The sequence below is a fragment of the Falco biarmicus genome, chromosome 12 (genome assembly GCF_023638135.1).
Source record: "Falco biarmicus isolate bFalBia1 chromosome 12, bFalBia1.pri, whole genome shotgun sequence".
NCBI classification, from domain to species: Eukaryota; Metazoa; Chordata; class Aves; order Falconiformes; family Falconidae; genus Falco; species Falco biarmicus.
The window spans coordinates 4,507,132-4,522,589 of record NC_079299.1 but is presented as its reverse complement, the minus strand read 5'-3'; the positions used below and the strand labels follow the sequence as shown (position 1 = coordinate 4,522,589).

General features: G+C 40.3%; 1 protein-coding gene across 11 annotated transcripts in view; it reads right to left on the bottom strand.

The window, feature by feature from the left end:
- CLIP4 (CAP-Gly domain containing linker protein family member 4) overlaps positions 1-15,458 on the bottom strand; it is a 39,328-nt gene that overhangs the window by 9,000 nt on the left and 14,870 nt on the right. For 7 of the 11 annotated variants that reach the window (XM_056357015.1, XM_056357013.1, XM_056357012.1 and 4 more), the window contains 9 exons: positions 15,038-15,274; positions 11,543-11,678; positions 10,676-10,816; positions 7,963-8,046; positions 4,645-4,785; positions 4,128-4,262; positions 1,789-1,912; positions 932-996; positions 222-294 (listed from right to left, as the gene is read on the bottom strand). In XM_056357015.1, the coding sequence (XP_056212990.1) occupies positions 222-294; positions 932-996; positions 1,789-1,912; positions 4,128-4,262; positions 4,645-4,785; positions 7,963-8,046; positions 10,676-10,816; positions 11,543-11,678; positions 15,038-15,274 (1,136 nt within the window). Of the gene's footprint in view, positions 1-217; positions 295-931; positions 997-1,788; positions 1,913-4,127; positions 4,263-4,644; positions 4,786-7,962; positions 8,047-10,675; positions 10,817-11,542; positions 11,679-15,037; positions 15,275-15,458 lie in introns of those variants that run through there. The other 4 variants (XM_056357017.1, XM_056357020.1, XM_056357018.1 and 1 more) reach the window with 4 other exon arrangements.

Below are 15,458 nucleotides of genomic sequence, written 5' to 3'. Positions count from 1 at the left end.
GTGATGAACGATTGGAAAACAATTTTAAGGCCAACCTGCATTCAAGGACTGTACTCCTGGATGCTCACGCAAAAAGAGTCTACTACTGGTCCATTTTGGAAGGGAAAAAAATGAGCACGTAAAGGTCTAGATATCGTACATGCATGAAGATTTTCTTTTGCACAAGAAACAGTAATGCTAACAGCCAGCTCACCTGAACATTTCAAACGCAAACCACTCACCTAACAAAGGAGTTTCTTCTGTTTATCTCCTTTTGTGAAGATGCAGAAGTGGTGCTTAGACTGCGTCTAAAACCTAAGTGGAAAGGTTAATAAGCTGTGTAGGACTTCTTAAACACCCTTTACGAACTCATATGCTTTGTGTTTGCTTTCATACTGCTTCCACTACATTTGCTACAGTCTCCCCTCCAATTTGGAAATTAAGCAATGAAACGTCTCATGAAAGCATCCATAAGACGTTCAGATTTTCAGAGAGGACAGAAATTAAAGTAGACAAACTGAACAAGGGTAATTTGAAGCAGCCTTTTCACAAAAAGCTTAGGGAAGGAAAAAGAAAAATAACCACTTCAAGTATCTCACAAAAGCTTTAGTAATTTAGTCATTCCCTACACTGATCCCTGCATCAATCTCTTTTAGATCGAGGAGCAGGTTCAATTTATGGTTAACTCTGATTAGAATGCAATACAGTGATAAGGGGAGAGTGTCAACAATCTTAACTCTGACATAATTATTTCTGCTAGTCCAGCGTTCATGACCACACAGTACTCCACATCCCTTCTGCAGGCTCCGCGTTAGGAAGGGACCACCAGACTGCTGGCTGGCATTTGGGTACCTCGAGAATCTACTGTGCTTTTGGAGAAGCTGGCTTTGTGCAGGAGGTTCTGCTTGCAGAACAGCTGCCTAAGCCAAATGACAGTGTCTTACACTCCTACCTGGAAAAGCGTGACTTATTCTACCCGACGAAGTCTCTGTGAGAGAATCCAGAGAACCCGTTAATCTGAAAAGCAGTAACACAACAAAGTCATTTCAACTCAACTCTGAACAAACCTGCTGCTGGAGGCCTTCTTGCCACATGTTGTTGAAGTTCCGATTCTTTCTTTCCTCCACCCACCCCCAAGGGACACCAACGTTCCAGCTGTAATCAGGCTGGTACGTAAGAGGTGCCCAGGGCAACCCAGTTTATTCGAGTTAGCTGCCTTTTACTCAGCAAGAGAGCACGTATGATTTTGAGGCAAGCTCTTTAACAGCTTGCCTGAGCTAGACGATTCAGGGAAAGAAAAGCAAGAACATGTATTTGCACCTAGTTACTCTGCCAGACAGGAGGCAAGAGCACAGTACTCCTCGGATGTTCCTCCTGAGACCTGGCAAAGAGACTACAAAGTGGTGGACGTTTTGGGCCCCCGTGCAGTTAGCTGGAATGGGAACAGTATTTCCAGTCATGTCCAAAGGCAACTCCCTTTTATAACCAAACGCAGCTCAGCGCATCAGGATTGGGTCGTGAGAGTCAGGTTTAATGAACACAGACTGCACCAGAAATGGGAGGCCCCGGAATGAACATACCTGAAGCGGCTACAAGAGAAACAGGGGGAGCTGCATTCCCAATTTATACTCTACTTTCAAAAAGCTGATCTAAAACCCACCAGGTATTTAATGTAGGGTATAACATTCCGCTAGCAGAAGAAAACATTTATTATTTCTTCCCTATCTGCTGTGAAACTTTGTTTCCCACTGGAAAACGTATTAAGAAAGTGTTCAGCAACACACACGTTAAAACAGCTTCAGCGCTTACCTCTGTACACGAGATGGTGGTGCAAATATACCGTATCTGGGAAGACAGCTGAAGTACTGAACGCCTCCCACAGAACCATCATTCTTCCCGTGAGGCTTGTCCAATTCAATTCCACACCAGAATCCTACATTTCAAAACAATAAAATCACGGTATTTTGAACAGAACACCACAGGCTTTTCTCCATCTAGACAGTTGGTGCAGCTGGCATTCACCCACATCAAGGAAAACAGTTGCTAGTTAGAAACCGTCTAGATAATAATAGTAAATATATATATATATATATAACAAAATAACTCTCTATGTAACTATGCAAAAATTGGTATCAGAATAAATCTAAAGATAATTATCTCAGCCTTTTTATATGCTTTCAAGGAAATAATTGACATTTGAATTGATACAGAAAACATAAAACCTTTGATCTATACACTGAAGCCAAACAGAACGTTACTGAATCAAACAGTGGCTATTGGAAAAAAAAAGGAGACAGGGAAGAGCAGCAGTGGTGGTTCAAGTTTCCCTCTTTAGTCCTCTGACCACAGGGGTTATGCCTCATCTGAGATCATCAACAGTAGAATTAAAAGTTTTGATATTAATTCATTCCTTCTCTCCATCTAGCAAGTTACAATTAATACAAATTGCAAGGCTGCCTGTATGATAGTGAGAGAGGGGTGTAAGAATCAGAAGTGGCCAGCAAGTCATCTCGTACAGAACACTGAATAGGCACCAAGATGTTAATAAGCTTGATCATTCATAACCCGTGATAAATGGGAGCTAATTATGTAAAGGTGCTAAATTTCATCCTCCATTAGTAGTCCTTATGCTATCCATCCCCAAAAGATTCAAAATTTAATTCAAGTCACTTGGTACTAAGGCACTGGATAAAATGGTAATTCTAATTATCAGCTCAAGAAACTCAGGAATGACAGCTCATGAATTAGAAGGGCTCGGTACACAGCAAGTTCTCCCCTTCCTGTATTTAGAATTAAATAAAGATCTACACTGCAGCAAAAGAAATAAAGTCTGGGTAACTTCCAGAGCTTTGATACATATTAAAGTTGAAATACTTAAAACTGCATCTGTCACATTTTCTATAAATTACTGGTTTTGCAAATGGTGAAGATTTGCATTGAGATTCTGTCCTCACTTCTTACAATGCAACGTTCTTCTCCAAAAAATTCTGTGCCCTGATTTGGAGCAGGAAGGAAGGCAGGGAGCCTTACGCTGTTGAACAGCTTTCTGGTTTTACACTTGTTACAGTGTGTTTGGAAAACCAGTCTTTTTCTCAACGTTTACTCTGTAAGCAACAACATGAAGGTACGAGCGATCACATTGAAGTGCAGAATCAGTTCATCACAGCATCTCAAGCAAGGACTGCCCACAATAGAACTGGGGAAAGGACTACAAATGGAAAAAGCCTGTACCACAGTCTCACAGTCTGCCATTCTAACATTTTCGGTTTAGTTTTGATGCCACCAAGTGTCAAGACAAGAGCATTGCCGCTTACGTGTCAACCAGATGGACCTCATTTAAACTAGGCACTTACACCAACACTTAACAGCTGGTTTTGCATTACTCTTGCAATCAGAAGATTATAGACAGGTAAGAACATAAAGAACATACTACTTGGTTACAAAAACAGTAGTATTCAGAATGTAGTTTCCCGAATTTAAAACAACTCACTTCCATTTGAGAACACCTGGCTTCGCTGCAATCTGTTTTTTAGCAAGGGGAAGGCAGGGAGGAGCTGAAAGGGAGAAGGATGAGAAAACGGTGGTAGCGTTTGGGGCTTTTTGAGACACTTGCAACCTTTCATCTGCACTGTGACCTAGGTTTTTTTTAAAGGTTTGTTAGTTAAGATTTAAATGTTCACCGTTACCCTCTTAAAGATGCCAAGAAGATAAGAATGAGACAGCTATATGGCATGATAACAGTCCCAGTATTGCAACAGACGAGCTGTGTCAAAAAGGCTTACTACAAAAGAGTAGGGAGTAAAGGCGTGTGATCTCAATAAACTATATACTAATTCAGAGACTAAACTGAAGGTTTTCAGAAAGCTTTGTAACACCACCTACAATTTCAACATCAAAATATTTCTCCTAATGAAGCCGTGTTAGTGGACAAGTAAAAGTCACGTTTTAAACCCTTGTTTCTTCCCAGCAGTTGCATTAGAGTAAAAACCAGCCAGTGAAACACAGGAGAGAGACCTAACAAACCAGTACATCTACAATTTTTTTTGCAGGGAGCGAGGAAAAGGATGTAGTGCTCTTAACATTCGTGTGCTCACACGTAAGCAATTCCATATTAATTCTACAACATACACAAAGAGTATTGCAAGTACCTGGTGCAAATTTTGTCATCCCGCAAAATCTAACAGTGCCTGTTCTCTGTCCTACCACCAGTACTCTGTCTCCAACCTGAATTTCTCCTTCAACAAAAGGACTTTTCCTCGTAGCCGGAGAAGAGCTATACAACCCTGGTCAACAGAAGAACAACATCTGAAATTAGTGACTTTGTACTTCAAAACTGAAGTCTTCAATATGTACCTTTAACACATGGCGACACACCACAAAGTTTGCTTAAAGAATTGCTTTGCTCTAGCAGGAAAGCTACGGACTACAGCCTTTTTTCTGCTGTTGAAAGGCACAGCGACCAACTAGAAGAACACTTCTCCTCTTGAAGATGTTCTAAAAAACTTTTTAAACGTTGCCAAACTTAAGTTTACGGTTAAAAGACTTCCCAAGCATCTTTCCTGAACCATCTCAGACTCTGAAACAGCACAAGCGGTTCTACTTAAGTACTCGGTACAGCAGCGACCTCCCACCTGTGAAGATACACCTCAATGAAACACACCATACCAGCACGACCTTTAGATGAGGCAGAAGACCCACCAGTCACTGCCTTTTTATTGCTGCTAGCCGAGTTCCGCTTCTTGGAGGAACTCTGTTTGCCTTCCAAGGAGGTAGTAGAAGAGGAAGAGCTGCTGTACCCCGGAAAACCTAAAAGACACAAAAGGAAACAGCCCTTCAGAGCTCAGATTCAGAAAAGGACCAATTAAGCAGAAGGGAAAGCTTCTGTTAGGAAGGAAGTTGTCCGTTCTCCGTAGCGGGCAGAATTCAAAGTGAATAGCCAAAACAAGCTGTTGTTAAGCAACATCTGCACACACACCTGTCGGGAATGACATCGGTGCATCATCTAACCCTGCCTTGGAAATAAGGTGATGAGTGCTGGGACAGGTCCCCAAAAGCCCCTTCTCTCTCACTCTCTGAAGTTCTTCTAAACCGTCCCAAGCATATTCATTAAGATATGGGAGCCTTATTACTAAGGGAACATACCGCCACACTTTCAGCACCCAGCCTATTACAGATTTGATGAGAAGTAGAAGGAAGGTGATACGATGCGAGTGAATTATTGTCTGGATTAGAGCCTACTATATTCCATTACATACTGTATTAATATTAAAATCTTTACTATAAAATAAGAATGGGAAATAAATCACTTTTATCTCCATTTGCAAACCCTGATGTCTAAACTGTCCGCCAAGACTTATGTTCAGCTTCCCTCCTTCCTTTTCAAGGCTCTCCCAGTTCTCCCCTCTCCTACTCCCTTCTGCCCAAAATGACACAGGGTACAGCAAGACACGTCTATGCCTCAGTTTCTCAATGTGAAAAATTAAGAGAATATTGCTTATTGAACTTTTCACAATTCTGAGAGGCTTAATTCATTACTTTTCTCAAAGCACTTTAATAGCAAACACAGGGTTAGCATGTTCAACAGAATTTAATCCCCCAGTCTGGCAAAACAGTAAAGAGCTGCAGAAAGGTCAAAGCAAAAGCTTAGGTATCTGGGGACAGAAATCTAAAGACTCCAAGATGCTGGCTGCAGCTACGCTACAAGGAAGAAAATGCAAATTACTACTAAATAAGCGGTGACTAAACAGGCAGACTCCGAGTCCAAGGTATATACATCCACACGCAATGGCGAACACATACTACAAGCCCCTATTCAGAAGTCAGTCCAGCGACGGATTCACCGCAGGTCAGAGCACCTACCTCCTCTACAGGAACACTACAAAAACTGCTGAAACCAAAGTGGTCATTGAGATGCTTCACTTTGTGGGAACTCACGGGGCGGGAGAAGAAAGAGCAGAAGCTCCTATCATCCATTCCTCCTCCATCAGGCAAAACAACTCTTTGTTGTATCACTCCTGACAGCGGAGTGTGTGACCTGGGCTACAAACCCACACAGCAGGGAGGTCTCGGGACTTCCTCAGCAATGTACTTCACCACATCATTTCTGTACCATTATAGGGGAGGGTCCCCTAATATAAAACCTAAATTACCACCGTTTTAACTCAAGATTTCTTACTTTCATTACACATGCAGCATGGGTTATACTCTTCCTTGTATTTGAAAGCTTCCTGTTCTAGCCCTTTAATCTTCTGTCTTTTTAATCACACAATCACAAATTCCAACAGTCTCTTCTCTTTGCTCAAGTTTTATACCTCTAGTTATTGTGGTGTCTTCTCTGAATTCTCTCCAGTTGATTCTCGTCTTTTTGAGATGCAGCGTCTAGAGCCAGGTGCAGTGTTTTAGCAGAGCCCTCGCCTGTGCCAAGCAAAGCACCCAGGTCACTTTGGGTACCTCACGGCTGACGCTGCTTTTTATACATTCCAGTACGAGCCCCCCTTTTGCAACAGCACGACACAGTGACTGTCCTTTACCTTGTAATACTCAATATCCCTGCGCCGTTCTCTACAAACCATTAGAGGACGTATCGTTCCCAGGGGATATTTGTACAGTTGACCGTTTCATCCTTGCCACAGAACTCTATAGCTGTCCTTACTCCTCTCCATCCTCCCCCTCCCTCAAGACCTTTTTTCCAATTCGTCAAGGGTTTGGGGGGCCGGTGGGTGTTAAAAAACACAAAACAAAACCCAACAGACTCTGTACAAACTCCAAAAACCCCCAAGCTGAAATAGCCACCTTATTTGACAAAGAACCACTGACAGCTACTTTTTCAGTTGGATGCTGGATTTTCCTAATGGTTCAGCATCTGCTTTATGACAATATCATCTAAACCACTAAATCCTGAAATGAGGCTTCACTGCACATCACTGATATCCCGCAATGCCTTTTGAGTCCCAGTAATTGCAGATATCATACTGTATCCATCAAACCGAGACCCTGTACTGCCAATTCACTTCGTTGTGTGACCAGAACCTGAAGACCAAGCCATTAAGCGCCCTCCACGAATCAAATGTTGGAAATCTCCACCTACACAAGTTTTTTTAGCTCGCTTATGAAAAAGTATCATCTAAGACAGGGCTTAAATTTTTCACACTAGCCTCTTCACCAAGTCTCCTCCTCACAGCTATTCACTGATGGAGGATATAAAAAGATGCTTTTCTTCAAAGGCGGCATATTCAAATTCACACTTCAAATTATTGCAAAGACATACTGCTTTTACCAACACTTAAGAGTATGATTTTATAGGCCAAACCTCAAAGACCACCTGATTTTTACAGTTTAAGACACCCCTGAAAGTCAGGTCCCTTTATGTTTAAACTTTCAGCAAACAAATTACTGATGCAGTAGAAGGCACTATCCAATTCTGAAACTAGGTAATTGCAAAGAATGATTCATATGTAAAAGGAACTTTTTAAAAAGCTTGAGTTTCAGTTTTCATATTTGTAGCATGTTATTGTGAGTCTTCTGTGATACAATGCCAAGCGCTGTTAGATGGGAACACTTTATTATACAGATACAGGAGTGAATAAAAATCCCAACAGAATACGTGCACAGTTCTTCATTAAAATCTAAGCAGTAACGATACAGGGCAAAAGGTCTCCCTCAGAAACCTAAGAAGGTAACTCTGCAGGTCCTCTGTAAGATTATTTACTGACACAGCTGCCAGCGTTAAGGGCTTGTCTATATTTTCTTGTCCATGTATTTGGAGAGAAGCTGTTCCCAGACCAACACAGAGCGCCAGCACAACATCCACACCAAATTTCTGCTCCTAGTAAACAGCCTGCTTGGGACTTGGGTACAGACAGGCAAGACAACTTTTGTGTGTAGTGCAGACACAGGACTTCTACAAAGGTAAGACAGTAATGATACTTCCTCTGCCCTGCCCAACATGTTTCTCAACATATTAAAAAATAAAAATTTAGTTACCGTCTTTCGCAGGTGCGTTTTTGCCCCTGTTAGCAGTCATAAAGCTGGTTTCAGAAGCACTGTCTTTTTTTGCCACATTTAAGCCTATTAAAAAATACATACAGTTAGATGCATACATCCTAACAATGAACAACAATTTTACAGGAAAGTCTGGCACAAAACCAATTTGACAGATTTGCAGATTAGTGGATGCACAGATAAAATAGATAAAACCGTACAATTCCTTAGACTCCTGATCAATGGGTAAAACAAGACTGCAGAATTGTTTTGATGGATAAGCACAGATGTTAAACCCCTTAAAACAGCCCAAACTATCTTGCCAAACAATAAACAAGTTGCCTGCAAAATATTAACGTTTATATTGAAGGAGTTTTACTCAAATCCTTCAAACATCTACGTCTATCATATACACAACACTCACTTTTATAGTACTTAAGGTCAACTACTCACTAATAATAATTTCACAATTTCTTCACTAAAGATTACACGTAACAAGTTTTGAGATGTGAGACCAAACCTTCAATCAGTCTGCAAATAACCAAGTAGGCCAACACGATTTTTAAGATTCTAACTCTTAGAGCAACAATGTCGTGATATGCATATGAACCAGTACTGCCACATAAGTGATAATTTGTGAACAGTCATCTTGCATTTCTGACAGTTTCCTACCCTAACTCAATGAAGAACAAGCTTATTTATCTATGATTTATCCCCTCCTTGTCATGAAAGAAAAATCACATCTTTTTTATTTAACTACGTCTGTCGATTTAATTCGGCTACAGGGACTGAACTAGTTTGCAAATATACTGTATTTTCCCAAATTTTATCGTTCAGCCATTAAGGCACCAGATCAAAAAACTAGTGTTTGTAACTGGAAACACATGTCTCAATCTGATCCCAGTAATCCTTTTCCTAAAAATGTGAAAAAGAACTATTATCATCAATCTGATGGATTATTCAAATCCACAAGAAACACATAATCTCTACAGTATTATATTTCACTTTGCAGCTTATAACCATATCTACAAAAAGCACGTTAATTTTCCTTGCATCCTTACAGACCAGCGTAGTGCAGGGACGAAGTTTAAAGGAAAGAAACGTAATCTGGTGATGTGCGTGAACACTGCAAAACAAAGCCCTGCCTCTGCAGCTTTATCTTCTCACTCCAGCCAGAGAATCAGCCAGGCAAATTAATTCTAACAGAGCTTTTGACACAAGGAAATGGCACCTTCCAGATTACTGTTAGCGGATGTAAACTCTGCTGGGCGGATGATGCCTAACTCACTCTGACTTTCACCGAAATCAAAGTATCTAACGTTTAAAATTTCCAAAGACACAAATGCACCCTTGTGGCAGAAAAGGTGGTCTATGACTGCCTACTACGTCTGGAACACACCGCCTGCGACCAAGGGAACAGCCCTTTCCATTATAGTTTAATGAGTTACAAACAGTTCACCACAAACGGAATCAAACATTGAAAAATATTTAACAGAAAAAGTCAGCTTGCATCTGCTCCTCAGCAAGACTCCTAACAAACCAATTACTGTGAGCAGCTTTTTATGCAAGATGTCCATTCACAAACAGCTTAATTTAATGCGTTAACGCATAAATGTGCTAATTGTATAAACACATAATTAAAGCAGACTTCCCCCTCGGTCTACATAGAGAAGAGTTACACAAGTCAACCCAAATACACCTCATCCGCCAGCCTGGCACATTGTTTCCATACCCTGCTTATTACTGGTAAAGTGTGTAGTGGTTTAGGGTGCTTGAAGAAATTTGAGGAGAACGTATGCATCTCTTCTACCCCTTAGAGCTGCGCTGCCTTACTATGAGTCACCTAAAAAGGGTTCAAAAGGCAAAAGAAATGCGCATGTAATGTATTTAATGACATCATAATGTTGCTGGCCAGACACGGGACCAGATGACGCAGGGTGGGCACTGTAGAAGAGTCATGGTTCCAATGTGTTTGGAGTACAGACAGACAGAAAAGATGCATCGCGCTCACTACACAGGAGGCAACTTAACACAGAAGGATTAAGAAATATGAGTAAATTACTAAGAAACTAAAACAGAGCCAGCGACTGAGCCTCTAACTCCAATCACTAGACTGAGGCCTTATTGCAAGGACATCCTTTCTCTTCTAATTTGCCTCTGGTTTTACTCAGATAACTTAATTAGCAGATAAAATAAAAATCAGTTAAATAGTTCCTTGATAATTTTGCCAGAAAATAAATTAAATTTCTTCAGCTTCTATACATAAAAGTGTATATAGATTAGTTTCTACATTTTCATTGATCTCAGTGAGATGTTTCAAGTTATCCAGGAAGATCTTCATAAATTGAATCACAACAAGTTTAGGCATTTAATTGATATCACAGTCAATCAGAAATTACTTTAATGACCGAAGAATAAATGTTGTGGTGAACTTTTTTATTTTTATAGACTATGTAAAGACTATAACCTGTCTTATAGTACCTCAGATCACTATAATCACTGAACAGCTACACAAAACATACTTCCAGTACCAGTTTACAGCCTAGTGAACTTCTAATCATGAGAATACATTGTTAATAAATTTCCTATCATCTTCTCATCCCAAGTGATGAACTAATTCCAAGCAAATATTTTAATACCAAATTTACAGGATTAGCACTAATTCTTGAAGACTAGTATCTCTCTATCCTGTCTCAACATACAAGAAAATACTCACCAGAATTCACTTTGGAAGTTACGTGTGTCACATCAATTTTCTTGGATTTGACCAAAGGTGAAGACCGCAAGGAAGAACTTCGTACAAAGCTTTTTCTGTGATCAGAAGCCTTGCTTATTTTAGAAAGCGGAGCAAAGATACCTGGAGAGAAAATTGTACATGCCAAAACAGAACCAGGGGTAATATTAATGTAACCAAACTTTCTGCCTACCATCTCTTACATCAATTTAGGGTTGTTTTTTTTCAGCCACGATCACAGCTTGCCGTGCTGTCAAAGAATTCGTAAGGTAGGAAGAACCAGCTCAAATGAACAGTGAAAGCAAAAGGCTTGTCAAGCAATTTGAACAGAGTAATTCAGGAAGTCACTAAAATCCATTGGTTACAATTTCCTTTTTGTTCTAACGGTAACAATCAGTCTCCACTCTTACAGAACACAAGACTTTGTGTATCATGAGTGTCCATGAAATATCGATTAAAATACCTCAAGCTGAAAGTTAGAAAACAACTACAAGTGTGACTATCTTAAAAAATTAAGACAAAGCAGATAAAGAAACAAGGCCATTATTGTTACAACACAAAACAGATAGTTTCAACAATATAGACAGAAAAACAGGGAAGACTGCCTCACAGTTTCAAGGAAATAAACTGAAATTGTGACTGGTTGGTTGTTTCAGTGGTTTTGCAAATAGTTGTAGTTAAAATACTAGGAACAGTTAAAAGAATAAAACAAACAAACAAAGCACTATGAAGAAAAGCAACAGAATTTTTCATATGTTATCCCAAAAGGTTTGTATCTTCCAAGACCTTTCTTAAAATTCTCATTTTTAAAAAAAAAAAAAAATCTAAGAAAAAAATTTAAGGTTATACCGCGTTTTGGTGCGCACTTGAAGTACTGGACTCTTCCGACACTTCCATTGTTCTTTCCTTCAGGTTCATCCAGTTCTATGCCAGCCCACTGGCCACTGGCAAATTCCGTTGTGCCACAAAATCTTAATGTACCAACCTGACGCAAAAAGCATCAACACAGAATGACTTTGTTAAGCAAGTACTGTTCATGAGAACGTAGCATCATTTATGGAGACAGCAAGTCATCTACAAGCTTCTGATCAGAACAAAGAAATACAAACGCAACCACCTCCCTCGACTACTGACGTTCCTACCTTTCAATGCCAGCAAATGCATTTTCCAAAGCATTTTCACCCTCGTGTGTCTATTTTGTATTAACCAAACGCAGTGGTTATTGACAGATCTCATAACAGACAAGAATTAGACGTTAAGCACCACTGCACAATACAGCTCCAAGTCAGCAAGGTACAGGAGTATACATGGCTAACAAGAAGCTTTACTTCCAGTGTTTTCCACAACTGTACTTTCAGAATCATGGCTAGATATATTGCTGAACTGGAGATTCCATGGAAATACCAGATTAAAAAAAATAATAATCTATAAATATATCTCTGTGTGTATAAATTTATATATAATTATATATATATAATTATATGTATAATTTATATATATATATATATATATAATCTCAGAGGTTCAAGGGTAAACCTCAGAGCCTACTTGATTTTTTCTTTGGAAAAGACTTCTAAGTCTTTTATTCCCTCCTTCTGATTAAACAAAACTTTAAAAGCCAGAAAATGTTTTAAACAGTTCGTGTTGTTTCAAAATATACTATACTATATACTCTGAACAGGTAAGTATATCAAGACTATCAAGACAGACCAGTCTGGCCGGTGGACCTCAGCCTCCACAAACATACTTTGTAAGCCCACACACGTCAACCAAAAGAGGGGAGGAACCACTAACAGAGATGCATTTAACATGGATTTAAATTCATTTTAATATTTGATTTTTAAATTAGTTTTAGTAGAAAAAACACTTTGATCTTCCAGTTGCTCAGTTTTCATTATCTCATGTGACCTTCATACTATTAGTTCATTTTTTGCTGTGACTTCACTGTCTAATCCAGCCCTCAGAGAGTACACAGAACGAAACCATTTTTTTCTTTATGATAAAACCTTCCAGCTACTCTTTCTTAAGAAGAAATAAACGTGACCCAGAGCCTGTTCTGCTTTTACTCTGAAGATCTCCTTTAAACTTGATTGTTATAAGCAGGTACATCACACTAACCTAGACGCAGACTTTTTAGCCACCAAGCCAGAGATCAAATTCAGCCAGAGAAAGCTTAGCCAAGCAGCCCAACAGATTCCTCTGCTCTCCAGGCACCAGCTGGAGGGCACTGGCTGAGCAGAGAGACCAGCAGGCATCTTAAACTGGAGGTGGAGATGGCAAAATTGAGGCTCCAGTTTCACACAAGCAAGGAGCAGAGGACACCTGACACATGAGAAACAGGGCAGGGACAGGAGAAAAGAGGTTTCTCCCAGCTACTACTTTCGCTGTGCTCCCATTTCGCTGAGCAGCCGTTCAGATAACCTGCATCTATCACCAGGAGCCGATGAAGCCAGCCGACCCCAGATCACGTACACACAAACACCTGCTCACACCGCTTCCTACCCCGTGAGGCAGCTAGAATGATAGGTGCAGGAGGAATCGAGAGAGGAATCCATTTTCCCTCTGGCATCTACTGTGTTTGGCTTTCAGGCTTCATTAAAGCTGATCTATTAGGAGACTGCAGATGCAGGAAAGAGAACAGGAATCCATAAACATTGCTCATAAAAATGCTGCTGTTTCAGTGCCCTTGTCCCAGCTTCCACGTTCCCGAAAGGAGAACTGATCCAAAAGAAGGTGAAGAACTGGGCACCATTTTCACCATCCTGTTCTCACTTTTGCACCACCCTGCACACATTTATGAGTAGCACAGGGGAGGGGAAGGCAGGGCTGAGATCAGCTTCTCCAGTCACAAGAATGGAGAACGTGGTAGGAAGCCATGTGGGAGTAATGCAGAGCAGCTCCTTGCACACAAAGAAAGGAAGGGAGGAAAGCAAATGTGGAAAAGGAAGACCAAAAACCACAATCACATTCCTCCTTCCCACCTGCCGTATGATGGCTTTGGCTTCCTAAAAAAAAAAAAAAAAAAAAAAAAAAAAGACAGCTGGAAAGCCCTGCTAGCCTTTGGCAGCAGAAAACTAGCTTCCAACAACTTCTTAAAAAACACTGTAACCGCATACTCAATTTAAAAAAAAAAAAAAAAAAAAAAAAAAGTCAAACTCGGGAAGCTTTATCCATATGCAGTAAGCACATTACAGTACAAACAGGTCTGTGGGCCTTACTTGAGGGAAAGAGGACTAATTTCTTCCCTGTCTTGCTAGAAAGCCCCCACTAACCTGCAGTTACATCATCTCCCCATGCTCTCACTGTGCAATGCCTTTCTGTAAAAGAAACTGCCATGAACTGCTTATTGTCTCTAAAGAATAAGCCGATTCCTGTATGTACTTCAGTTAAAATGCCTCCTGCGTAGCTAGCGATTCCCTTGCCTTTCCTGACCCAATTTCAAGAATACAAACAAAAATACAGCATGGAAGCTGCTTTGCACTTGTGGTGGGGTTCCCTTTAGAACTCTTCAGTTGTGACAATTACAAATCAGAAGTTATACTATAAAAACTATCAAGGTAAAGCTACTCAAACATAAAATTTTGCTCACAAATACCTTCAATATTTACCAGAAAAATATTTTAATCTTTAGAAGAGTTTTAGCACTCTTAAACTGTTCCAGAGCTCTTCCTATCAGAGCAAACAAAAGGTATGAATACTAACTGCAATATCAATGGTACATTTTTTAAATAACATTTTTAAAAACCTGTCTAGCGAGGTACCTTTTTAAAAGCTGGCCCAGTATTGGCTACATTCTTATACTTCCACAGAACCACGTAACGACCCCATCAGCACAGCATTTCTTCAAAGATTTTAGCTGCATTGCACCAGTGAAATTGGGTTCCTACAGGCTAAGCAGAATTAAAGTTTGCTTTTACTGCCTTCGGGAGACTATCAGGGGTAATTCACAAACGCCTGCTCATAACTGGAAGCTGGGCAATTCATGAAGTAATCTGTAAGTTTTACCATCATTTTGATGTGACGCCAAAACTGTTAATAAAAGCTCAGCCATGCTGATCACAGAATCATAGAACCACTTAGGTTGGAAGTACTATAGGAGCCTTAAAAAATTGTTTACAGATACAAAACGCAGACCATGCCTGTCTAAGCAGCCTTCCACACACAGCAGTGACCTCCTTTAACACGTAACTGTTCAGCTTACTACTTTCTGTAAGCAGATCCTCACTCCCATCCTGAGCTCACACCTTCCAGTTTCAGGCCCTCAAACTTGAGGTATGTCTCCAAAGGGGTAAACTAATCAACTGTCCAGAAATTAAGAGGGCAGTATCGAGTTGCTCATCGTACCTTCTGTCCTGCAATAACAACACGATCTCCCAGCTTCAAGCCAAGCGATAAAAGCATGGCCTTGCCTGTGACATGATCACAGTTTGGAATCGTGGCTTTTGAGATGTCACACGAGAGAGGCACTGCATCCAGCAGTATCTGCTTGATTTCTTTTGCACTGGCTGCTGCATCTGCCATTTCCAGTGGCATATCTACTGGATCAGGAACCACATCTGCTGGGATCTGCCCTTTGTCATTCTGTAGAAACGTAACATAGCACAGGATTTAATGTTGTGACAAGATAAAACTGGTCAGACAAAACCATAGAAGTTTATGATGCTTTTAATCCTCTTCATTAGATATTCTTCCTAGCATATGAACAACTATAAAAAACATCCACATTTTCAAATCAGGGTGCCAAAACATCCTTGGATCTATAAAC